Here is a 25,279-nt window from a genome sequence, read left to right on the forward strand (position 1 = left end):
CTGGGCTCCCGAAGGGGTGCAATCATTCTCTTCGTTTGCGCTCGGTAGCCGGGAACGGACGGACAGGTGGCCAGTACTACGACACTCTTATCCTGGTCCCGCTGCTTATCGGAGCACACTGCGCCGTGGGTGCTGTCTGTCCGGGGACACACATACACACAGTCCCTATCAAACGGAAGAGCTACTGGTGTGCTAATTCGAAGAGAGTGTTGACGGAAGTGATTTGTAGTTCATTGGGCGATCGCCACAACTCACATGCACCCTGTTGGCAGTGGTTTTTTTCTCAAATAGTTTACAACAAAATGTAGTCCGTTGCGTAGCATCGCGTCGTTATCAGGTGGCGTTATCAACCTGCCATTGCTTTATTGACCAATTAATTCCACTCCCGGAGCGGTATGACCAATCCGTGTGACGGGTAAATGAAAAGCGCTAAAATACAGACCTCTACAGGCCGCGTTCTTGATGTCGGGCGAAAGTGGCACAGTACTGACCGTAGAACTTGTCCCGATTGGCCGTGTTCCCGAAATCGATGGCGTGCTTCGTGCCGACGAGCTGCACGTTCAGACGCACCTCGGACTTTTTGCTTAACCTCACGTTCGGATCGGCTCCGTTACGCCCGAATCGATCGATGAACGCGAAGCCGGTGTACTTTTCCGTCTGGCGACCAAATTCCTGCCAAATCGGGATCATCACTATTAAACATCCGGCTTCCGTCGGTTAGTGGGTGGCCGAGCCTGTGTTTGTCTTACCCTGACAAAGTGGAACTTTACACAAACGACGGACCGACCGCAGAGCAGCACCCGGTGGGAGCCGATCGTTTCGTTGTCGTACCGGACCCGGTCGGAGTACACGACCAGGCCGAGCTTGTCGGGCGACAGTTTTTCGTCCAGATTGAACAGGCGGTAGTTTTGGAAGAGCAGCTGCCGGAAGGACGCCACCTGCACCTCGACGTACGCCAGCTTCCGGAATAGGTCCTGGTGCGTCATGTTGCCCCCGTTCATCTGCTCGGCTAGCTGGACCACGAGCGCCTGGAAGAAGTGCTGCACTTTGTTCCAGTGTTGCACGCACAGAAAGGTAAACTCATCCATCGTCGGGGCCACCATGCTGTCGGTTATGCTGGAGCGCTGTGAACGCAACGGGACGTCTGATAAGCGTTGGTATTTAATAACTTAATAGAGAGAGAGAATGGCTGACGCCACGAATCGATCATAATGCCGCTGTGCGGCTTAGCATAATCGAAACCGCGATACGATTCATGGCTTATCAGCAAGGCCTTTGAGGATTTCGAAATTCGCGCGGAATTCAAGGGAGAATTTGGTCCTGACAAAAGGCCCATTTATTGTGCTCGAAACATGTGACTCACAGACGAGAGCAGTCACTTTACACGAGTGCCACACGAGACAAAATCTTAATTGCCGTGGCAACATCCCGTTAACGTCCAAACCGCCTTTGATTGGTTCGAATTCAAAGCCCACTTTCGGTTTGAAATGTTTCAACATGTTCGTCGCAATATTTCACCGGCCAAAATGTGGCTTGCTTACAAACGAAATGCGTGCAATTGTTGAATTTTTTTAAATGTTTACCTTATTTTATCTTATCTAAAGCTACTTTTACCTCAATGCACACTCACCCTTGCTTTGTGTATATTTTTCAGCACTTCCGCTGCCGGCTTGAACAGTCGCATGTACTCGTTGTAGTCATCGAAAGCACCGTCCTGTAACGAAACCGACACGTGTATTGGGTGCACCAAAAACCCCCGGGTCCGAGCGGCGGCCGTTGCTGTTGCCCTCACCTTGAAGTACCCAATGAACAGCTCGCACACTTCATCGACCCCAAGGTGGGGCTTCGAAAGATCCGCATACAGCCGTTTGATGTGCACGTTCAGCAACCGATCGTACACGCGGATAAACTCCGTTATCCTGCCCGACAGCTCGTCCGGTAGCTCGTGGAAGTAGTAGCGCCGATTGGCGGTTAGTATCTGGCAGAAGTGCTTCTGCATGTTGGCCAGCTGGGCGATCGGTTTGTCGGTGCTCCTGTGGTCGTGTGGTTGTAAGATCGTATCGTACAGTAACAGCCCCAACAGAGCGAAGGACAGCTAGCGAAGAAGCTTGCCGGGCGGTGCTACGGCGAACCATACTTACACCCGATGACCCATGGAGGACAAACACTACGAACGATGAACGAATGGTTTGATGGAACGGGATAGGGAACCGGAACCGGAACCGCGTGATACAACACAGGGAGCGCCCCATTATTTTTCCAATCGAAGGATGATTTTATTTGTCAATCCCGTGAAAGATTGATCCCGTAGCGCTTGGCAGAACAGATATTTACAGACGATGGCGGTTCCCACCTCTCTTTGACACCACACATAAAATACACACAAAAACACAACCCCTACAGTGTAACATACCAAGTCGTTTGTGATGTCGACTCATAGCTTTCGCCTGCAAATGGGAAAGAGTGTGCATTGATTAGTGTCCGTTGTGTTGGCGTTGATCGGTCGATATCGGACTTACGGGCACTGTTGATGGTGCTGGTCGTCGACAGCTCGCTGTGCCGGTGGTTCTTTAGCGTGATGACACTCGGGACCCGCACGTGCAGATCCCGGCGGGCGGTCAGGGAGTTGATGCGTTCCCGCTCGTACTGCGCAAACTGTGTCATCATCCGCTCGACGAGACTGGCGAGCCGTTGCGCCTCGTTCATGTCCCCGCACGTCACCTCAATCTCCTGGATGCCGCGCTTCCTCGAGAACAGGTACACCTTGGTGCGGTTCTCGTTGTACAGCCCGATCTCCGACTCATCGTACCGACCGCGGTACTCCAGGTGCGCCTTGCACTTCTCGGTGTAGATCAGGCTCCGCTCGAACAGAAACATCTTGGCCGGGTAGCGCCTCCGGTGGTCCCAGTCGTACACGTCGACTTCGAACATCTTCCGGAACTTGCCCTGATGGAACAGGTTAACCTGCCAAGGAAGAAACCGGCGTTACACGAGGACACTCCAGACCCGGTGCTACGATAGAACTGGCCACCATAGAACCCATTCGTCCCTTAATGCCCAATCCCAAATCTGTTAATCCTTGGCGCATGCAAGCCGTGTTTGAAGACCATCACCTCTTGTGGGTTCCAGTGTGAGTATCTGTTAGTGACCCGCCCAGTGCCTGTGTGTGACTGAATAGTGTTTGGAACGGACTCCACTCACTGGGTTTCGCTTTTCCGGGTTACGGTCGGTGTAGGGCCGAAGGATCAGCACCATCGGAGCGTCGGCCGCATGGTTGAAGATATTGAGTGTCAGGGCGTACGGCGAGCACATCAGTTCCGTCTGCACACACTTGCGTTCCTGTTACACATTGTCCCCCCCGCCGCCATTTCGGTGCACACAAATTCAAACGGGTTCACATATGTTGGGGTGTTTCAGTGGGGACGGTGGCCACGACACGACACTTACCTCGTAGCACTCCTGGATGTCGTTGATGCTCATCGCCTCGTTGACGACATCGATGAACCGCTCCAACCGCTTCTCGGCCTTGCACAAGATGCCGATCTCGTCCTTGACCGACTCCAGGAGTGTGTCTTCCATTTGCTTCAGAATTTCCTTGTTGATCTCGGCCAGCAGCAGCTTGTAGCGCGGTAACCGTTGGATCGGCTGCAGCAGAAAGCTGTTCAGGCCCAGCTTATCGTCCACATCCGTTTGACGGCGCTGTGTAAGCAACGGTGCCGGCAACCATTAGTTCGCGGACTAGACAACAGTGTTTCAAGTCCCCTACCTGAAAGAAGTCCAGATTGCGATTGCATATCCGCTCCGATTTGGGCCGATTGAGCGCGAACATGATGTAGCAGTAGAACTTGTCACGCTCCAGGAACCGGATAAACGTTTCGGCGATACCCTGTATGCTGGCCCGATTACTCTGAAGCATCGGCAGGAACTGGTTCTGGTGCAGGCTGTGGATCTTTTCAATGTTACCGAAGATGTGGTACCGCTGACCACGCAGCCCAGGAGGTAGTTCCTTCGCCGTCATGATGCTGACGTAGTTCGCGATCCCACGGCCCAGCGTGTGCACGTAATTCGCTTCGTTATCGAGCAGCTCCTGCAGAATGTTGGTAACGCGGCTACGAAGACCAGAGAGGGTGTGTGCGCTTTATTGGACCCCGATCTAGACTGCCACCCGCTCGCCGACCCCAACCAACCGATCGTTACCTTGTTTTGAGTGAACTATTCGAATCGGGACGTGCCACGTACGATGTGAGGGCCTCGTCGGAGTCCGAGTCGAACGAGCTGCTACTGAAGTCGTCCTCCTCGTCGTAGTACGGTCTTCCGTGAACAGCTCCCGGTGGCGATGCTTTGGGATGCTCCGGTACCAGCGCGTTGTGTGCCTCCGAAACCACCGGCCGATCATCCAGCGGAATGGATGATTCTTCACCAAACTCATCATCGTCATCGCCGCCGCCGCCGCCGCTGCTAGAACGAAGACAAACATATGCGTGGATCGGTTGGCGCATGAGGAGTGATAAAAGACTTTCTGCTGCTGACTACTTTGTGCCGTCGGGGTTCGCGGAAGTGTACAACCTCCGCCACGCGCGCCCCCCTGATACGAGTCGACGGGACACGGGCTAACTGAACGGGCATGAGTCACACCGACGAGACGGGGACTGGGCATCGTTCTCGGCTAATCAATCTGCGGGCGCGCGCTCGTTGTTTGTCCCTTAAAGCTTCCTACTTCATATATTTTCACACCCATCGGCGCGAAAGTGCTGTGCCGTTTCGCCGAGTGGCCGAGAAGACGCCGTGACGTAACGTAACGTGTATTCCGAGTGCGTCTGTTGCATAACCCGAGAGCCGGCCGAGATCATAGGCGGAAGAAATTGAAGAAAAGTGGTCCACCACCCAAACAGGCGGTGGTTATTTAATTCGCGAAATGTAGATTTTGTTCAAACACAATCGATCGTCCGTGGATCGTCCGTGCACCGATTCGGATCGGTTTCTATGCGAACATCGTCAGTTCCAACCATAACACAGCCTTCGCGCCCGTTCTAAAACAACAATAATCGATCGTGCATGGGTTGATGATTGAGAAACGGTCAAACATCACGTTTGTAGGGTCGTTCCATGAAAAAAAATGGTTTTCAAACAATAAACCTGAACCCGATATCTGGGTCTCGGCACCTGGCTTCTAGCAAGTTACGATGAAGGAACTTATCAATTCCTGTGTTGGAACTACATTTTACATATTGATGTTCCATCGATAACGACCGTTGATTTACCGATAACGATACGACAACTTGATAACGCTCAATCACTGTTAACGTCATATGTTATCCACTTTCAGCGCGAACGAAAGCAAGTGCGCCTGACTGCGGATCACCGGAAACCGTGGCGTATACGCGATCACAACCTTCACGCATCGACCACCGAATAACTGCAAACGAACTTACCTTGGTCGGCGACCTTGGGCCGCAGGGTCGTCATCCTCCTCGTCGTCACTCGTATCGAACTCATCGTCGTCGTAGTCGTAATCATCGAAGCCTTCACTTATCTTATCGTGCACCTCGATGGCGATCGCCGCCTTCGGGAGTTGGGTTCGCCGACGGCTTAGTCGTTTCTTCCCGCCAGCCTCTGCTGGCGGTCTTCTGCTGCTGTCTGGGACTTCCGAGGCCTCGATCACCCTTTCCACCATCGCTTCCGAGGTGGTGGTGCCCGACTGCTCCATCAGCACCTGGCACGGAACGGCCCGTTGTAGTGGCCCTTCGCTCACTTCCGGTGGCGATTCTTCCGCCACTTGGTACAGTGCACCGTTTGCCGAGCGAAATACTGGCGTCTCGTGGACCGCCGTCGCCGCCGCCACCGTCGACATGGCACTAACGGGGTGTACTAGCAATGACGACGACGACGATGATGGGTGGTGGGAGTGGTGTTGATTATGATAAGACGTCCCAGCAACGTGGCCGTGTGGCTGTTGTTTCAGCGGTGGTTCATCGTGTGAAAGGTTCTCGAAAAGCTGCGTCAACCGGCGGACGTATGACGATCGGCCACTAACACTACCAGCAGAACCAGCACCAGCTGTGGGGCCTAATTTCGCTGTGCGGCGACGTACCACTCCCGGGCTAGCCACCAGCGGCGGTTCCTCCAGCGAGATGCCGCTGTCGCACGAAACACGATCCCCGGCCGACTTCAGGCGCTGAGACGGTAACGAGGAGTGCACCGAGTGCTCCAGCGAACCCGCGGCCAACAACTGACGCTCCGGATCGTCGTCGTGACGTGCCGCAGCTCCATTATTGCGATACATTCCGCCTTTTTCTTTCCGCGATCGCCAATCTCACTGCTCCTCACTGTGCTTTGCTGTGAGCGTGAAACTCACTCCTCACTTCGGTATCTCACCCGCGGGGCTGTTTTATCGCGCAACTGTCTCTGGTCACGCTATCGCTACCGTGTTCACACTGCACACGGCCACCACACACCCACATCGGTCCGGGGACACGCACACAGCGAATGAAGTGGGCTGCTTGTGTTTCGCCGGAGGAAAAGTAGATCGCGGTTTCGATCGGCAATCGGCCTTCTTAACAAAAACCCTACGCGGACTGGCGACACTAATTGTCCGGGCTCGGATTTTTCTTTCAATTTCGCTTCCTATCCACCGTGTGGGGTGATGTAATTAATATTGATATTGATTCGCGCACTGATAGCGAAAATTTCCCACCCATGCGGTGGGTGAAAATCCGCTTTTCACTCTGTCCACAGGCGTGTGGTAGGGATTTTCCACACAATCCGTGCGCGGTCACAGACACAACACTCGCTCTGGCTATCGGCGAGCACGGAACGGAACTGACTAATGCCCGGCTCGGTCGTTGCGGCCCATCCGAGGCACCGTATTTCACACAAATCCACAGGTGGCTCGCTCTATTGCGTGTCGGTGTGTCGGTGACATCGGTGCGCGAGCCGATCGTTATCAACCTCCCCGCGGGGGCCCGGAGATTATGATAACACCGCGGTGTGGCACCGCCCCAGGCGGATCGATTTTTCTCTCCGCTGCTGCGTTGTTGACGGCGCTCGGAAGGTGTGAAAAGGAGTGCGCATCCATTACGCGATCGGCGTTTAAAGTAATTATGATAATCGAGCGGAGAAGTGCGAGAGGGGCAGTGGAGAAATGCGTGAGGTTGGGGTGGAAACGGTTTCGGTTAGTCACCAAAAAGGGTGATAGGCGTGCGGTCTCTTTCACTCGCTGACACTTGGACCAAAATTATCACCCAAAAGCTTTCACCAGCCCCCGCGGGAGTTGGTAGTTGTTCCTTGTTTCGACACTCCGGTCCCGGTCCGGTGTTTGTGTTACAGCCCTACCAATCGGGGGACGGAAAGATAACAGACCCTGTGACCGGTGGTGGTGCTCCCTTTTATCGATGAGTCAGCTGAGTGATGGAGCGAATTGTTTTACGCACGCGCCCGCCTCGACCCGCGGAATGGACTCCGGTTTCGCAGAGCCTTTGTCTTATCAGCGGAATTTTTTCGCGGCTCCTTTTCGCTCTGTTTTCACACATTCCGATGGCCATTTCCCAAGAAAACGCTTCGCGCAGAAAGAAGAGTGCCTCGTAATGGGGAAAAGAATAATTTATTGTGGACTTTGTGTGGGCTGTGGACGAGAAATATCACGTTTTGGGATCGACCCCCTACACGGTGGGGACGTAGAAAAAGGAGCGCTTCTTTTCGCGCTCCTTCTGCTTCATCCGCGTCGACAGGGTGGTGAAGTGGTCGATCGTGAGGTAGCGCTGCTGCCGGGACGGGAAGATCAGGGTCGTTTTGCGACCGTCGAGATAAACGTACAGATGCAACCCGTGCCGTTTGCTGGCCCGCATCGACAGCTTCGTGTACGGGCAGTAGAAGGTGACGCTGCTGTACGTTTCGATGTTGTGCTGTCAGAGCGAAAAGGGAGCATGAGGGAAGAATTGAGGAACTCCCAACCCCAACTACCCTGCTGCTTACCATCTCGGCGTTAATTTTCATGCACAGCGCGCCCGTTTTCGTCAGCATCAGCCGGAACACGGCGTACGAGCCTTCCAGCTTGACGATCTCCGAGTGGCTCACCAACCCAATCTCGTGCAGAAACTCAACGTCCATAATCAGCTGGCGGATTTGATAGTTTTCGTTCACCCGACGCTGCACCATGCCCATCTGCTCGTGAACGTAGCTCAGATCGGCGGTCCAACTTTCCGCACTCGGTTCGTCGTTCTTCTGCGAGCGAAGGCCGTTGAAGAATTGGCCACACCGATTCACATACCTGACCGGGAGATAGAGGAACGCATCGATCGTAAGGTCGACCGCTCCCGGGAGCTTCGGTTGGCCGGTGTAGTACTGCTCGAAGCTCATCAGGATCGCTTCGACCGTTTTGATGTGTTCGACGTAGCGCAGGAACACCTCGAACTCGCCCCGCCGGAAGCAATCCCGGAACACGCCACAAAGGTACTGCTCGTCCGTGTCGCAGCTCAGCCGGTGGTACTCGTCCTCGAACAGTTGATAGTTGACGGCCCGCTGGAAGCGCAACATCTCGTCCAAAATATCCACCATTTCCACGAGCCGGCCGGCCACATCGTCCGGCAGGGAGCGAATGTACTGACTGGTGCCATCGTTCAGTGCACGCTCAAAGTGTTGCTGAAAGTGGAGCATCTTCTCGATCGAGCTGCCCTCTGACGTGAGACTCTCGGCCCGGGTCGAAGCCAATGTCAGTTCGGAGTCAATGCTCAACGCTCCCATCGGTCCGCTGCTCGGTAGCGGGTGGCTGTACGCGCTCTGGAAACTGACGTCACTGATCGTGCTGCAGATGCTACTCCGGTAGCTGGCGTTCCGGTTCGCGAAGGTCACACCACTGAACAGCTCGGCGCTATCGATCCCGAAGCTTTCCCGCTGGTCCCGCCGATCGATGATCGTCTTGATCATGGTCATGATATCCACCAGGTGCGTCTTTCCCGGATTCTGAATGTTTATCTTCACCTCGATCTCGAGCCGGTCGTGGCGACGCGAAAACAGCTTCAGGATCTGCCGGTTGCCAAAGTCGAACTCGATTTCCTGGTGCGTGTAGTGGCCACGGTACGTCAGACACTTCACGTCGATCTGCTCCGCGTAGATGACGCACCGTTCGAACACAAACAGCTGGGCCTGGTACTGGCGCTTCACCTTCGGGTCGTTGATGAACACCGGGAAGACGCTCCGGAACTTCCCGAGGTGCAGAACGTTGATCTACCCGAAATAGGGTCACCGGTGAGGGACGGTGTTTAGCGACGGAAGGGGCAGCTTTACTTACCGGTTTGCTGCGGTCCACATTGTCGTTGTCTTTCGGGTACAGGAACAGGACCTGGTTGTCGTGGTTTTGATTTTTGAGCACTATCGCCGGCTTGGGGACACCGAAACCGAGCTCCACTTCGTCGACTTCCGCCTGGAGAGGAATGAGCGAAAGGAATGAGCTACGGGTTCGTGCGTTCAGAATGGGTGCTTCGGAACCGGGGTACCTTCTCGCACTGCAGGATGTCGTTGATCGTGACCGACTCGTTCATGATGCCGATCAGCGTTTGGAGCCGCTTCTCGGCCACGCAAACCTTGTGGAGCTGTGTGTTGCGGGCGATGGCACCCGGTTTTTTGATCAGCTGCTTGAAGAGGCTGGTCAGAAGCAGCTGGTACCGCGGGAGCCGCTGGATGGGCTGCAGGATGAGACTTTTAACGCCCAGCTTATCACCGTGCGCTTGCTGGTGCTGCTCGAAGAAGCCGATGTGGAGCTCGCACAACCGCTGTGACTTCGGGTGGTACATCGAGTAGAGGATGTAGCCGTAGAAGCTGTCGTTTTCGAGAAACTGCACAAACACGTCCGCTATCCGCTCGACGTCGTTGCCCGTGGTGAGCAGCTTCGGCAGGAAGGCGTTCCGGTGGAACCGGTAGATGTACTCCAGGTTGCCGAAGAGGTGATACTTTTTGCCGCACAGCTCCGGGGGCGTCGGGCCGCTCCCGCTGAACACCCCGTCCACGTAGGTGGCGATCCCCTTCTCGAGGGTGTTGATATAGTTGCGCTCCGTTTCGAGCAGCTCATCGATGAGGAACGAGATTTTCCTGTGCAGGCGAAGGAGCGCACAGAGCCGTTATCGATACGTTATCGGGCGGTGGGTGTGATAAGGTGGCGCTCAGGTATGCGAGAGCGATTAAAGTGGTAGACGGTGGTGAACTTACATGTCAATATCACTGTGATGTGGTTCCGGTGATGCTACTGGGCTCTCCTTGAAGCTTACTCCTTCATCGAGCGAATCCCACGCGGTTGGACTCTTACCCTGTCCCAACTCATCGGTGGGGTCCCCCCTAAACACGGCATCGTCTAAAGAAGCTTGCGAAAACACCTCATCCTCATCGCCATCGGGGTCACTTCCGCCGGGATCGTCACAATATCCGTGGATGATTCTTTGCAGTTCTTCCGCTGTGAACCGCAACGAAATGATGGTGTTGGATGCTTCCGCAGGTTGATGGAACTCATCGTCGAACGGTGCCGTTTCGAAATCACTGTGGGGAATCAAACATTATGAGGGAACCTTCGACAGTGCCTCAAGTTCCCCTACTCACGCATTGTAAGAGTTTAGGTGCTGCGCGTTCTCATCCGAAAGTCGCAGATAGATGAACTCGTTGCAAGTATCACAAACATCGTCCACATCCGGCAAGGACACTCGTTCGAAGTCACTGCAAGGTACAACAAGACCCGACCCGGTGAGCGTTTCGGAAGCGTCGAGTGTCGCTTAAGCTACTTACGAACAGATACTCCACCGGCCGGAATCTTCACGGTCTACCGAGGCTGCGTGGGTCCCTTTCATGTCCGCTGGGTCCTCACTATCTTGTGGGTCCTCTTCAGTTAGTGCACTGCAATTGACGAGAGTGAAAAACAGCATTTCAGACGCCTTAGCTGTAGCAGTCATTTGCAACGAATGTGTTGGTTCTCTGTGACGCAGAGCTCGAATAATGAGTCTTTCCGGTCGTTCAATCAAACTCACTTTCGTGACCGCGCAAAAATATTGCAACGTTGCCGGTGATTTCGCGGAGAATGAATGATTGTTTGCCGTTGGCAGATTGCAATTTAAACGGCTAGGGGCACAGTTTTGGACACATATTTAAATTAGCCACAGATTTAGCAGGACCTTCCCACCACAACAGCAGTATTTGGTACTGTTGTCACTGTTCTTGACCTAGTTCAACTGCACAGGTGGCCACTTGTACGAGGAATGTAGGCCGGGTCGAGTGGCAGGACCTCGCACACAGCTAGACAACTTGCCTGGTTGGATTTCACCTGGTCGTTCACCTCCACGCTCAGAACTGGAGTCTACCGTTGCCGAACACCGGAACCACAAATCCACCACCTTGGGCTGCTCTTGGCTCACAACTACTCCACAACGGTTTTTAGCCAGCTGTTCATGTCACTTTTGGATCTTGTCAAGTGTCAGCCCCCCTCGCTACACTCGAGATGAGCTAATCTTCCGTTTAGAAACGGATCAATGCCTCACGAAACGTATCGATTGCCTCGGCCAATGGTGCCGGACTGGGTTCGGTTTATGGAGACCGTTCAAATTCAATCTCCCGTCGCAGGACACAATAAACTCGGCGGCGCAACGTTCGTAGATTTACCTTTCGCTAAATTCTGCGCTATCGGCGGTTATCTTATCGGTGGTGATACCGGCCGCTGCTGATTTGTTGACGGAACCGTCGCTGGGTGACAGATGCACCATGTACCAACTCCGACCAGTTCGGCTCCGGCGCCCGTGATCACCTTCGAGGGGGGTTTTTTGGACTGGTTTCGGAGGACCCTCGCCCTCGGGGTCATCTCCGGTGGTGTGCTTCCCATCGTCGCTTCCGTTCTCTTTCGCTATCCGGCGTCTCGAGAACCGTCCGCTAAAGTTGCGCTCAAACGATTCAGTGGCGCGGATTTCGAGTTTGTTCACCAGATGTCGCACGCTGAGCTTCCGAAGGCTATCTGCAAAAGGAAAAACGCGCAATTTTCATTTCACATCAGGTTGGCACTTTTTGGGACTCACTGACCTCGTTTGCGCGTTTTCCTCGTAAGTTCTTCGTCGTTCTCGGGTGGTTCTGGTAGCAGCTCGACTTCCACCTGGGCGGACTCGCTGGCTTCCACTAACCCGAGCATTCCACCGATCGTCCGGTAGCGGGCACTCATGTTTGTGTTGATCGTGTCCCTACGCTGGACTGAACGCTCCAACGGGGGGCCCAACGCTGGACTGAACCTGCTGGTCACCTACGTCTTCTCACCTTCACTGTCAGCTGGTATCTGATACGTGCGCTGATTCAGAAGATTGGCGATATCATTTCGGTCCCCATCCTATCCTCCTAGAGTCCCGCAATGCCGAACCACACTGGACAGGTGGCGGTAGCAAGGGCAATTCTTATCTGTAACGCATTACTCCACTGCTATTTACGAAGCGTGTTTTCATGCGAAGGATCGCGAGAAACGCAAATGGAAGCTACTGCGTTTGTTGTGATATCCGAGAATTACTGGCCAACATATCAACGTTTGCTGAAGGCCGATAAGATGTTGAGTGCGCTACCGCCCCCCAAAGCGGAACTACTGGGACAGCAAATTGTCATTTGTTATTGCAATCGTGTGCGATATCGTTTTAGATCCGCCTTTGGGATACATAATCAATTTTGTTGCCGTCTCATGTGCCGCGTCATTCGGTTATTTTAGGGAATGCGCTCGGCTGATAAAGCATTGGGGAAACCGTGGAGAAATTCAAATAACTGCTCGGTGAAATATTTCAACAGTGTTTGAAAATCCGTTCCATGTTTGTCCTATCATCCAACAGATGGCGTTGCTACGTGGAGTTTGAAATTTTATCGTTAAAATTTCAATTGTAGTACTGGTTCGTACTTTTCGTACTTTTAGTGCGCCGTGTGAATCCGATAGTTTTCGTTACGGTGTCGATAAGCCATCAAAACCTTGCCCTTCTGCCAAGGACGAAGAGTTTTGCCGGCAATCGAAACATCTCGTTAACGTGCGTATCGCGATAAGTGAATGAAACGCTGCTGCGGATCTTGATCGTCTTGATAAATTGGCCACATCAAAACTGCCGGCCTAATAAACCACTCAAACAATAAGCAGTTGAGGAAAAGAATGAAGGACGGAAAGACAGAAAGACTTTGTGCCTCTACTTGGCTAGTTAACCCCTTTCGAGAGACCGTAACACCCGTCTGGCCAATCCGATCGGAGCACATAAAAGCACATCATAAGACCGGAGAAAACTCCATTACGATGCTATTAAATCCGAATAAATCTTTTCCGCAAACCAATTTCCGTCGCACGGAAAACAAATTCTCGCTTAATTATTCATTAAAAGGATTAGACGCCCGGCGGGTGGCGGTGGCCGCTCCGGAGTGGGTTTGTCTTGTTGGACGAATTCTCTTGACGCCCCAGCCCCCCTCGGGTGGGGGACTCCAGTGAAGGAACGTCCAAGGACTCAAAGGAAGGAAGCTGTGTTCGTTCGGTTTGGGGGGGCTCCGATAACTCGACACAGTCCGAGAGGTTATCGTATCAAAGTGTTGTCCCTTGCCTTGTCGAAGGATTAGCCGTTTGTTCCGTAAGATGGTTCGTGTGCTGGCCTCTCTATGTGTGTTTAGTTTCGTCTTATGAATTCTAGTCACACACTCGTGTGTCGAAATTTTCGATGACCAACCTGCGGAAAGGGTTACCTTTGAAGAGCAGGAAGATGATTAAAAGCCAGGCGAAGGCGCGAATGGCAGGCGATAGGTCGCCGCCCAACCCCGGGAACCCTTTTTGGGGAACTACGAAACTACCGAAAGGAACCGGCAAATGGGCCGCTAATGAGTGGCTTAAGGAAGTGTGCTGTTTTATGGCAAGCCATCGGGCGAGCCGACGGGCAAGTCAAAGGGGACGTTTCGGACAGCCTGGACACCCCTTTTGTTAGGCGATAGTTTCTGTGACGTCTGTGGAGCGTGGACGTTTGCAGAATGGTGAATTATGTGGACTTTGTGGACGTGAGATAAAACATGGCACACGCCGTCCGAATATTAATTCGAAGGCAAAATAGTGGAACTAATGTCAGTTTTATGGTTTCTACGTTGTCAAATTTATTGTATTTTAATATTTATGATACTCTTTTGTGCCCATAATTTCGAGTCACAATGGAAACAAATAATCCCGTTTCGGTTTTGTGAGGCTCGGCTTGGGGCATCGAAAGAATGTTAGAAACAATTGCGTTAACCGAAATTCAATTTGTCCATTTCTAACCGCTCTCGGTGAGGTGTTAGTTTCCGTCCTCTTCTTCAGATAGCCATTTCATTGAATTAGAAAATTGCCGCAGTTCGGGGACAGTCCGTCCGCTTGGTGTGCGGAACGGAAATTGGCAAGAGTCTCGTAAAAATTACGACCCAAATTTGTGCCTGGCCCATGGCTACGGTGGGGCACTGGCTAAAACTAAAACACACCCTGAAAAAATAAAGGAACGTGTAAAATTAATATTCTAACGGCAGCCTAGCCCGTACCACGGGATACGGAGATCGGAAAAGTTTTATTTCACGCTCTCCTCTAGGGTCAGTGAGTGTTTTTTAGGCGTTGTCCTTTCACGTTTCCGGAAGGTCCTTTTAAACCAAATTTCTACTCATGATACGTCCAAAAACAAAAAAATCGAACACATACATAGTGTCGGCTTGGCGGAATGCGAACACAATCAACTTGTTGTCGGAAGCCGAACCGAACGGATTCCTTAACGGATGGAGCTCTGGTTTCGCTCCTCATTTGTCGGAACCGTGTTTGTCCTTTGGCTTCAAAGTGGGCCACGATTTCGCGTATCTTCTGATGGCAGGGAACAGGGAGGTTTTCCTCTGTGCCCTCATGCAAATGGAAATGGAAAAAAATCTCAGCATAGAATATGAAATTGCGCGCCGTTGTGATTGTTTTGGTTTGCGTTTGGTTTCGGCCCTGCTGAATGGACATGTCGAGTGTTTGGCAAATGTTTCTATTACAATGGAAAAAGAATAAAATATGCTTCTCTGTTACCAAGACTTTTGACAAAAAATCATTTTACAGTGTGTTTACAGACCAAGTCCAATTTTACGAAGAAAAACTTCCTTCATTCTCGGGCAGGCTCAGAGCCTTCCCAAAGACACAGTCGTTACGCTTGTTATGCACATATTTGTTAAAACATCAAAATAAATTATCCAATTTCGCCAGGTTTTTGCACCCCATTCTAGGCGGATCCGTTATGAATGTAAAACAAATCCGCCTCGACCGCGGATGGAGCTTTCTGCTCCACGGTACCGGGAAGTCTGCGCAACGAACACGTGACAATGGATTTGCTAATTCCGTTGACAGTTGATTTTAATTTGATAATTTGTCAGTGGTCTCGGTTCGCGGCTGGTGCCTACCGAAAGCTGCCTCACCATTAGGCCACGCACGAACCCGTGTGTTGGGCCGAAAGGGAATTTAAATGAATTTGAATGATATCACGACATGACGGGCTCTACAACGAGGAGAGTTTCGTCATTTGCTGGCAGCTTTGGGCGGAAAAGTGTGTTACACTTTTCCAGCGAATTCTTCCCCTTAAAAAACTCAATTTTCCACTCACGAACGGGCGAACATCATTGGTAATCGCCCTATAATCAATATCCATTTCATGTTCAATTCAAACAATCTGCTGCCGGGTCGGATCCGGCCGACCTCCGGCTGTGGTTGCTAGAGTTCCGGTAATGCTTCGTGCAGCCCAGCGCCGGGTGTCAGCGTATAATGAAAAGGTAAACGTGACAAACTTAATAAGAGTCAACGGAACATCGAAGCCGTTATTACATCGAAACTCATCTTCATTTGCAGACGGACGCAGAGGGCACCGGGGAGGAGATCTTGCAAGGATCCTTCCTTCTCCAGGAAAAAAGGGAGCCGTCGGCCTTCTGCTCGCAACAGGCGATAAATGACGGACGGATGTCGTCAAATCTCATTTCAGATTCTGTGTGCCGGCTTAACACCCGGCTCCGGGTCGGGATATTCCCCTACCAAGCAGCAACCGCTTCACCTCTGTCCCCAAAAATCGGAATCGCCGTATTCCGACAGTCCACCGAATACCGGCAATTTCCGCTGCGAATTAACGGCGGTGAAAGTTTTACGATGAAATTTGGATGCGCCCCGGTTTTCCCGGTGGCTTTTCTTCCTTCTCTATCCCTCTCTCTCTCTGTCATCTAGCAATCGGTAGCCAAACGGTAATAAATACGAAACTTTCAACACTTATTCACGCCCGCCAATGGCTACGGGAGGCCGTCATGTAAATGGCCGTACTTTCGCCCTTGTCCAGGAAACACCGGATTAGTTGAGCAGTGGCAGCAGTTTAATTGGTTAATTAGAGAGGCTCCGGCTCCTAGGGCTGGCCTTTGCTCCCCACCCGAACGTACCCCGAAACGATTGCCGCATTTTCCGGTGGTGCAATCCAGTTCCGGTGGCTAGTGAGCCTCTCGTTTTTTTTCCTCTCTGATTAAATACGGGGAAACTTTTTGACATTACAACCGTTAGCGCCTCCCGTGGCCGTGGCTTCGTATTATCGGAAATCTTTTCCTGCCGGAATGTCCTTCGATTTGCGGCAGATGTCTGTCATCATCTGTTTGTATTGAGAAAACGGAAAGAAATCAGCACCTATACACGTTCTGGCCCTGGGGTCATCCGATACGATGGCCGCAGGAACTCCAATTTGCCCTTGTCAAGGATCAAACGTCATCTGCCAGGCGAAACGGCGATGTAAGAGGCGGACAAATAAATGGGATATAAAATTTAACGATTGTCTAAAAGTGTCGTCTTTTCGTGTAAAAAGTTGTATAATTATCAATTTAACGGACACATTGGGCCGCACGCAAGATCTTCGGTCTTCAGGCATGGAACCGAATTGTTTTAAAACAGCCACTTTGTTGCAACAAACTGGAACATCTGGCAGCGAAATTAAAGTTTAGCATCGCAAAGCCACTAACACTTGTGGTGTTTTGGCGTTTTACAACTTTTTTAAACATTTTCTCGTCGTGGATTGACCGATCGATTGGTGTTAAAAGTTTGATTATCGTTCCAAGTGATGGAGAAAATTTAAAATATTTGAAGCACCACAAATGGAGCCCTGTTCTTGAAAATAAAAATAACTCAGACTTTCACAAACTTTCTTAAAATGTTAAAAATTTCTAAGCCAACAATTCCAATTCCAAACCAACAAATACTGCAGCACGTTTTCCAATTTATGCAGCTTCTTTGAGGACACGTTAATAACTATCCTTTAGTTTGTAGTAAAATAAAAATAATAATTTTGTCCCAAAACGGTCTGATTAATAGTTATTAAAATACCCTGGAGAAGGAGAAACATCCTTTCATCGACACAAAAACAAATCAATTGATGAATTTGCCATGTTAACTCGTCGATATACTGGCAACCATTTTCCGCGTCACTTAACGCGTTCGAGATGACAAGGGGATCGTTCCTCACAGCTTCATGGTTAATCAGTGATCAACCACAGCTAATTTTATTCCATTTAAAACGTACACACTAAAGCAACAATTAGCAGCCCATTTGTTCTTTTTCTTGCGCCGTTCGTTTAAGTTTTATTAAAATAGTTTGAGCCACAGCCAGAGCAGAGCTGCCAACCCTTTTGCCGTGGCAGAGACCGAGAGTTGCCTGAATTTAATTGACTTAAGAGATTCTTTTTGTTTGCCTCCTTCAGTGGAGTCTCCAACTTTAGATCGGAAAGGACGCCAACAGGGAGTCCCTGTCACTCGGTTGGTGTCTGTGTTTGGTTTGCTGGCTGGTTTGGATGATGGCATTTTTTATTCGTCCCATCTCGCAAGATGGATGCGTTTGCTGAATGGAAAGAATTTAGTTGCTTCACACCACCCTACTGTCTTGGCCGAGAACAACGAAGGAAGAGACCATCGGAATCATCCATTCTGTTCGCGACCAAAGCAACGGATATCCTCCCGGACCGAACAGGGACGGTGGATCCGAAAAGCAATAACCGACAATGACTTACAGCAAATTGTCTCCACGAGCAGGACACGAATCTTCCGGGAAGGGTACGGACCAACACAGTCAGGACGATCAACAGACAGTGCCCGAGTACTGCCCCTGCCGGGACATTCTGCCAGACCAAAGTTCCGAAGGATGAGGGATGAAATGTAAATGATGGTGTTGATTATTATGATAGTTGTCGAAAACAGACCCAAGATAAAATGGATGATAGGCCGCAAGAAATGGGAACGGTTCGGGATTGTTATGCCGGCAAGTGAACGGCGCATAATTTTTTTTTGTGGCAACACTCTATCGAATTCGAATAAAAACCCAAAACGCAGATCGCCTTGCCGACGATTCCGCTTTGATCGTTCAGTTGATCATTTCTACATTTCTCAACCGGTGGCAAAGGGGGATCGGGGACCGAGCAAAACATCTTGCTTTACAAGATTGTCCAAATCTGGGAGGAAGCAAAATTGCTTCACGCCGCATGCTGTCGCCAGACTAATGGGCGGGTTGGCTATCGAGAGCCGGCAAGAAACCATCGAAACGATGTCGTCCCGATAGTGGAATGGGCCGCTGGCGACGAATAAATATTCGATGAGGCCGGCCGAGGCTGGGCCAGGGCGTTGTAGGTTCGTAAAATAGCTCCATTTCATACGAATTTATTGCTATTAACATGATTATTTTCTTCTTAGCTTTGGGCCAGAATTGGCCAACGGGAAGCATTGTCGAGGGAAGAATATCGTTTGGGGTGAGTCTGTTTCTGAACGATGGTGAATGTTCTTTCGGCAACATAATTTCTTAATCATTGAGTTTGCGATGACATTCTTCAATCGAAATCTGTTTAACAAGTTTGCCCTCACTTTAAATATGCTTCACAATAAGGATGATCTCTCGACTTAATTATTTGATAACCTAGCTCATCTTCTAGCTCTAGGCCGCACTGGGATTGAATCTCTTTCGCCACTTCTCCGCCAATAATGTAGGCCTCTGTGGGTAGGAAAATATCAAAAGGAAAGCATTCTATCACACTTTTAATTTCCCTTAGGTATTTTTGTCACACGATAAGAGGCCGAAGGAAGATTCATTGCTGTGGCCCGTGCCGCGGCCGGCACAAGGACACAATTTCCTTCTCCAAAGACCACCCGAACCGAACGACGCCGAAGGAATTTCAAACATCATCCATCGTCAGCTAGCAACCGTGCCGGGTGAGTCAAGAAATAATTCATTCCCCGTTTGCGGTACCCGGATCTGCATACGACATTAAACATCAGTCGGCAGTCTGCGAGTCAGTTTGTCGGTCGCCAGTTGGCGGGTATCCGTGGCGCACTCGCACTCGGCCATAATTACCATATTTATTACAATATCTGTTGACGTGTAAAATAATTTGCTCCCGCGTGCGCGCGCTATTCTTGAGACGTAGGAGGAGCCTTCTCTTGAAGAATTGCAGGAAGCGTGTTTTACCGGAATGTACGGGGCCTCCTGTGGTTGAGATAATAGTGGTGTTGATTGAGGTCTGAGCTGCCTGACGCCAGAACTCGCAGTCGAAGATAACGTTTTAGAATACCGTCTGGCATGCAATTTGAAATAATGAAAGAGAATATCCAGACGGTCGGTGGCGGTTTGCGTGATTAAATACGGATTCTTGAATTTATAAACGATTTTTACAATTCTTTTATTGTCATTAATTTGAGAAATATAATCCATAAATATCGAAAGTAGTTCACAATTGATCGATGTTTTAAAAATTTGCCTTATTTATTTTTCAAGCATAAAGAAGGAAAGTAAATCATGATATCAATCTCCTCAAGCCAAAAGTGTCTGGCCCCATTGGTTTACCCCACGGATCTGATTCATTTTTCCTGCTGGCATACGGAAGAGGAAACTTGAGTCCCCTGGGAACCAAGGGTCCTGGTGTAATCAGCACCCGGGGCCTCTGATGGTCATCCTTCGATTGGAGCGCAAATAACCTTCGAGAGTTTGAAAGAAACCGCAATCCGGCGACGACCCGAATGCCCGGTCCGGCAGACTGGCTGAAGCCTGTTGCTGTGTGATATCCCTTATCAACAAATCACTTATCGGCCCCCGACCAAACCCTGGGTTCGGTCCGGAGTAAATGATTATGCTACCACATCGGTCACTTGACACGTACCGGGCGTCAGCTTGGCCCGTCTCGAGGATGAACATTCGCCAAATACCCGGGCCACGGGCCCGTTGGTTGGGGAAATTTATCTTCCCTTCATGTGAATCATAACTCTTACCGGAAGGGAGCGGAAGTGAAACTAGAATCCAAAATGGAACTCCCAATCAAATAATGCAGTCCGGCCGGGCCAGTGACCTCAGGCGGCCGGAAATGGAGGCGCCTGGTTTTTTCGTTGATTTATGCCCGCGGGTGGTCCGCTCGGGTGCGCATGTTGTGTCGGTACATTACACTTGCTTGCTGTTTGGCACGGAGCAACGTAGACCCAGGAAAAAATCGGTATTGGCCGGACTGCCAACTAATTTCTCTAATTGCCCAGGTATTACGCAAATGAATAGGTACATCGCACGGGGATCCGCGGTGGTCACTTGCCAACATCGTCGTCGTCGTCGTCGCCGTGGTCGCCGTGGTCATTGTGGGTTTGTTGTTTTGGGCCGAGCGCAAGTGCATAAGCGATGGGCTAGAAGTAAAAAAACGGGGAACATTTGTCCAATTTTAACTCAATCACAAGTGCAAGCCGCATTGTCCTGGCTAGCCACCGTGTTGCTAGCCTGCTCTGCCCCGTAACTGCGGTGGCAATCGGGCACGAAAAAACGTTTAATCGGTAGGGGACTGGCCGGTGACTGGGCCGGGTCCGGAAGGGCTAATGGATGTCCGAGACCTCCGGTCGACCTGGCGTCCAACTGGCCAGCCCCGTTGGCGGCTACGCGATTCAATTATGGCGGTTTGCACGTAGCCGACCCGCTCTCGAGATGGTCAGTCGGCGTGGGTCTTAAAAATATGACTACGCGCTACGAGCAATTACCGCGTGGAAATTTCGAACCATCATCATGTTTATGCGCGGCGATGGCACTTAGGACAATTGGCGCTGGCTGGCGGTTTCGAACACCGCACTACATTTAATGTTGTGTGAAAAATTCGAACGACAGTTGGCAGTTTATTTTTATGTGGATTTTAATATTTATCGGCCTGTCTCAATCGGACTGAGATTTATTCGTTTTCAATTCGATAGAATTTTGGTTCTTGAACAGTGCGAAACGCACGAGAGCACCGAGCTTGTATCATTTGAATAAATCAACACAACTGGAGTCTAAATAAATGATTCTTTGATGTTTCAAATGTTAATGTACATTTGAACGTAATGAAACTCCTATTGAATAGTGAAACACCTATTGAATATAAGGAGCGTGGAAAATTTTATTTCCAATCTTTTGCTTTCAAATTGAAAGACAGTAACGACACTAAACGGAGTCGGGTTATTAGTGTCAAGCGCGTATCCGACGTAGCAAGTTTACCTAGCGATTTGTGAACATCGGCGGCCACATTGGGCGTGCAATTGAATTTTCGCAACATGGTGCTTTCGCACGCATGTACCCTTCCTTCCCTTCGGCAGCAGCGACAATGACATGCATATTTACCGAATTTTCACGCAAAACCATCAAAATGCCTAACACTGGCCGTGCGTGCGCTCGCCGGAAGCGCTTTACTGTTCGTTGGAATTCGATTTTCCCATAGTTTTTTTTTCGACGTTTTGGCGTTCGACGTACGCGCACACACGCGTGCCGTAATGTAATAAGTCAATGGTGTTGCCAGCACCATGGGTGAGCCTACGCGAAAGGATCTACTGCCTACGGGGTCGAAGCCGTGGCAGGTCAGCACGTACAGTTCGGGGCGCGCGAAATGGGCAAAGACGTCGTTTGTCAATTTGGCGAATAACGTCATTAAGTGAATATTTTGACACGTGAGGAACATTTTTCGGCCCCGTGGGTTTCCGTGGGAAGGCATTTTCAAGCCGCACACGCCCGTACTCACCCAAACGGGCGCATCAATTGTCAGGTCAGAAACGAACCGGGTGCGGGTAATTTGCCGATGGTGATGTGGTAATGTGTAATGCACGGTTGGAGGTGATGAATGCTAATGGGTGTGATGCGAACGATTCAACGATGATTGAGCCCTCAACCATCGCTGGCAGCTTGAAACGATTTGTTGGAAATTGTACGTCACAGTAATATTCAAGAAGGCCAAACATTAAAGGGACCTCAGGAGATACTATTTACTAATTCCAGAATTGCCGTAAGTAATGCAATCGAATCAGGTGACTTCAATAAACCCTACGTAAGCTGTTGATTCCTTCCATTGAATTTACTTTTATTGAAATAAACTCTACCACAGGGCCCCACAAATCATTTCACAGTCGAAATCGACCACCATTGCCAATGATCATTGACCCATTTGGAATTCGTGACACGATGGGGCCAAAGCTGGCAACCGCGGTCGATCTGTTGCTCGTCTCCCTCCGGTCGAGGGCGTTGCCAGTGCTCATTCACTTTCGTTCGCCCGGTTCGGGTTCACAAATAAGAACGCGATAAGGATTCGCAGATGCGTACACGTGCAAGGCGAGCGTGTTGGGAAACACGTGGCCCAGCCAACGGTGAGCCGGTTTTTCCCACACTTTTCACGGGGTAGACAGCCCGTCGTCACCGGGTCCACTCTCTGGGGCTCGGGATGTCCGTCAGTGGGGACGGGCAAGACCGTTATCATGGAGTCCAGCGGGGTCCTATGTAATAATTAAAGGTAACGCCTTTCCCACTGGCAAAGCCGGCGACGATTTTTTCGACGATTTTCTTATCATCCTGCCTGCCCTGGCCGAGTGGCACCGGTTGCCCGGAGTTTCCCGCTTTTCCCGTACCGATCGCACCGAAAGAGTGCGAGAGAGAAAAAGTAGGCGGAATCTTTTGGCACAGTTTTATGTACTTTCGGTATGCGGCGCGCAACATAACGTTCGGCTCTCTCGCGCGATACTCTCGCTCGCCGGCTGTGCGGTCCTGTGGGTGAGCTTTCGGAAAGCATCCGTCATTTTTCTCTTCTCTCTCTTTGTGAGACATCTTTTATGTCGGGCTTATGTTGTCCTCCTCCTGTCCTGGGTCCTTGCGCCGTGCTGGCTCTCGCTTTTCACATTTTATGTTTAATGCTGCTCCGGGCTTTACGATCGTCGGTCGGGCGCTGGACGGTGGATTCCTTTTTTATTTCTGGAACAGACCTCTAAAACGGTGCCGCGCACGCTCGCCGTTACATAGTCCAACGGTTTCGTATCCTTTTCGGTTGGCTTTTTCGCGTTTTGCCGGCCGCGAGCGGGTGGTCGCGAGATACATAAACCATTAAGTTAAGCCCGGAAGGACACGCACGCCGCCTGGCCACCTGAATCTCGGTGCGTTTTTATCGCACGCAGCGTATGTACTGCCGGCACTTATTTATTCCACAAAGTAACGAAAGCCCAATTTTCCTCACCGCCCGCCCGTCCATCGGGCGAGTTTTATGTGGGATTACACATCACCGAAATGTCACATTATGTTTGCACTACGCGTACATGGCCCGCCACTGCCGGGTTACCGGGACGGGGTCCCACACCGGCAGGTTGGGAAAAGAGTCCGCTTTTCTGTGTTTTTTTTTCGGTCAGCATTTTCTTGCGCTTCTTGATGCGTAGCTGCGCTCTTCCTCGTGGTGGGGATGCCGAAAACTGGTCGTGGCTAACGAGCCACGCTGCTGGCTGTTTATGTATTCTCTGCTGGTGCGGCGAACGATCATCGTCGAATGGCTACAGCCTCGGTCTCGGTGATTCAAATGCGTGGCAAAAGTGGACGAAATAAATAGGCACACGCCGGGCACGGTCTGCACGGTTCCCGGTAATGGATCCAATCATTGCCAGTAATTAATGCTGCGCAAGGACGAGCACGGCAAAAGCGCGTGCACGTGAGATCGTGAGATGATCAGCCCGGGCTGCACTTTCTCTGATTTATGACACAACCGAGGTACCGTCGTAGGTGAGATTGATGGCAGTGATTTTATGTTTACCCTCATCACGACGTTGATTGGATAAGTCATTTGAAGCGGCCCCTAAATTTCGGCACCTCCATCGTGGTCAAATTTCTTCTGATCATTTAACAATCTGAAAACTGTCAGATAACTATTCTATGAATCGAAATTTTATAAAATTTAGCTGCAAAACCCCAAAAACTCGATGGAAAGTACTTCGCGAAAGCGAACCTCAAGTAATTAGCTGCGTGTTTGAGAAACTGTTCCGATAAATTAGTTTCGATCTCGACCGGCCCGTGCTCGGTTCCTTTGGGTGGCTACGTTTCGAACGTCGGTAATCAAATTATCGATAGCCTTGTAATTAGCCGGCGTGGCCAGCGTGGTGCCGAGCAGAAGGAATCTTTCGTACCATGGATTACTGAAACCGTGACGTGGGGGGCAAGTACACCATTACCTTCGGCTAGTCTCGTCAGCAAGCTGAGCACAGAATTTTCCGGTTACCCAGAGTAAGAGAGAGACCTTGCATCTGCTGCCGGTGCCGTTCCTTTGCCCGCAAAACTGGCCCTTTTCTGGACGGTTCCTGGTAGCAATGATTTTGCAGCATCCCGGTACGTGTTTCGGGATCCGGTAGGAAAAGCAGCAAAAAACAATGAGGCCACCCAAAAAAGGACCCCCGGAGAAGGATAGTTGAGTGATTAAAAATGCATGCAGCATTTTGATTATTTCTCGCACGTTTTCCCGACTTTTTACGCCTTTTTCCCATCCCATTGCCACACTCTCTGGGCCACCGGTTTCGTTCGGTGAATATCTTCAAAAGACAACAGGAAGGGAACAATACTAACTGCCGCACTACCGCTACCGCATTAGTGCTTTTCCGGGAAAATGGAGAGAAAATTACTTCGTTTCCGGGGTAATAATTTAAAAAATTAGTTTCCATTCTGTTCGCTGAGCGTGGACGTGAGCTTTCAACGCTGACCGCACAAACCACCGCTCGGTGAGTTTGTGGACCGAGTAAGGAGTAAGGCCATCCCTGCAATTACTTTAATCCGTGTTTCTACAACAATTCCGACAAAAGACTCTCGCATGATGTTGTTTTCCACATTTTCGCAAAAGTAAAACAAATAATCAACTAATTCAGTTTGGCGAGCCTTTCTCGATAAGTTAGCAATTCGGATATTGACTTCTGAGAATGTTACATAAAAATCGGTTCTCATGAAGAGCCCCAACTTGGGGATTCTATTTTTACCTAAATAAAACT

At 50.6% G+C, this 25,279-nt stretch overlaps 2 protein-coding genes across 3 annotated transcripts; both read right to left on the reverse strand.

The window, feature by feature from the left end:
• Positions 1–403: 403 nt before the first annotated feature.
• On the reverse strand, positions 404–6,306 carry LOC131211382 (uncharacterized). Of its 2 annotated transcripts, XM_058204820.1 has the most exons (11): positions 5,433–6,306; positions 4,198–4,455; positions 3,767–4,109; positions 3,448–3,699; positions 3,202–3,339; positions 2,520–2,964; positions 2,414–2,447; positions 1,793–2,033; positions 1,631–1,714; positions 750–1,124; positions 404–672 (listed from the first exon to the last, which is right to left on the reverse strand). In XM_058204820.1, the coding sequence occupies exons 1-11, from the start codon at positions 6,281–6,283 to the stop codon at positions 445–447; spliced, it is 3,249 nt and encodes a 1,082-aa protein (XP_058060803.1). In that variant the 5' UTR covers positions 6,284–6,306; the 3' UTR covers positions 404–444. The 2 variants fall into 2 exon arrangements, with proteins under 2 accessions (XP_058060803.1, XP_058060811.1); XM_058204828.1 differs by lacking the exon at positions 3,202–3,339.
• Positions 6,307–7,658: 1,352 nt separating this feature from the next.
• LOC131215115 (uncharacterized) lies at positions 7,659–12,181 on the reverse strand. Its single transcript, XM_058209496.1, has 9 exons — positions 12,046–12,181; positions 11,635–11,980; positions 10,768–10,875; positions 10,585–10,698; positions 10,201–10,524; positions 9,492–10,083; positions 9,287–9,418; positions 7,972–9,222; positions 7,659–7,901 (listed from the first exon to the last, which is right to left on the reverse strand). The coding sequence occupies exons 1-9, from the start codon at positions 12,179–12,181 to the stop codon at positions 7,659–7,661; spliced, it is 3,246 nt and encodes a 1,081-aa protein (XP_058065479.1).
• Between the last annotated feature and the right edge of the window lie 13,098 nt (positions 12,182–25,279).

The sequence above is a fragment of the Anopheles bellator genome, chromosome 1, assembly GCF_943735745.2.
Source record: "Anopheles bellator chromosome 1, idAnoBellAS_SP24_06.2, whole genome shotgun sequence".
Taxonomy (NCBI): domain Eukaryota; kingdom Metazoa; phylum Arthropoda; class Insecta; order Diptera; family Culicidae; genus Anopheles; species Anopheles bellator.

Excerpts from the sequence above, each read along its gene's own strand:
- LOC131211382 (XM_058204820.1), bottom strand. The coding sequence starts at position 6,283 with ATGTATCGCAATAATGGAGCTGCGGCACGTCACGACGACGATCCGGAG. Across the intron at positions 2,965-3,201 it reads ACCCGGAAAAGCGAAACCCA|GTTAACCTGTTCCATCAGGG; the intron begins GTGAGTGGAGTC and ends CTTCCTTGGCAG. Across the intron at positions 2,448-2,519 it reads CAGCACCATCAACAGTGCCC|GCGAAAGCTATGAGTCGACA; the intron begins GTAAGTCCGATA and ends TCCCATTTGCAG.
- LOC131215115 (XM_058209496.1), bottom strand. The coding sequence starts at position 12,181 with ATGAGTGCCCGCTACCGGACGATCGGTGGAATGCTCGGGTTAGTGGAA. Across the intron at positions 10,876-11,634 it reads AGCGCAGAATTTAGCGAAAG|TGCACTAACTGAAGAGGACC; the intron begins GTAAATCTACGA and ends CGTCAATTGCAG. Across the intron at positions 9,223-9,286 it reads ATGTGGACCGCAGCAAACCG|ATCAACGTTCTGCACCTCGG; the intron begins GTAAGTAAAGCT and ends TATTTCGGGTAG.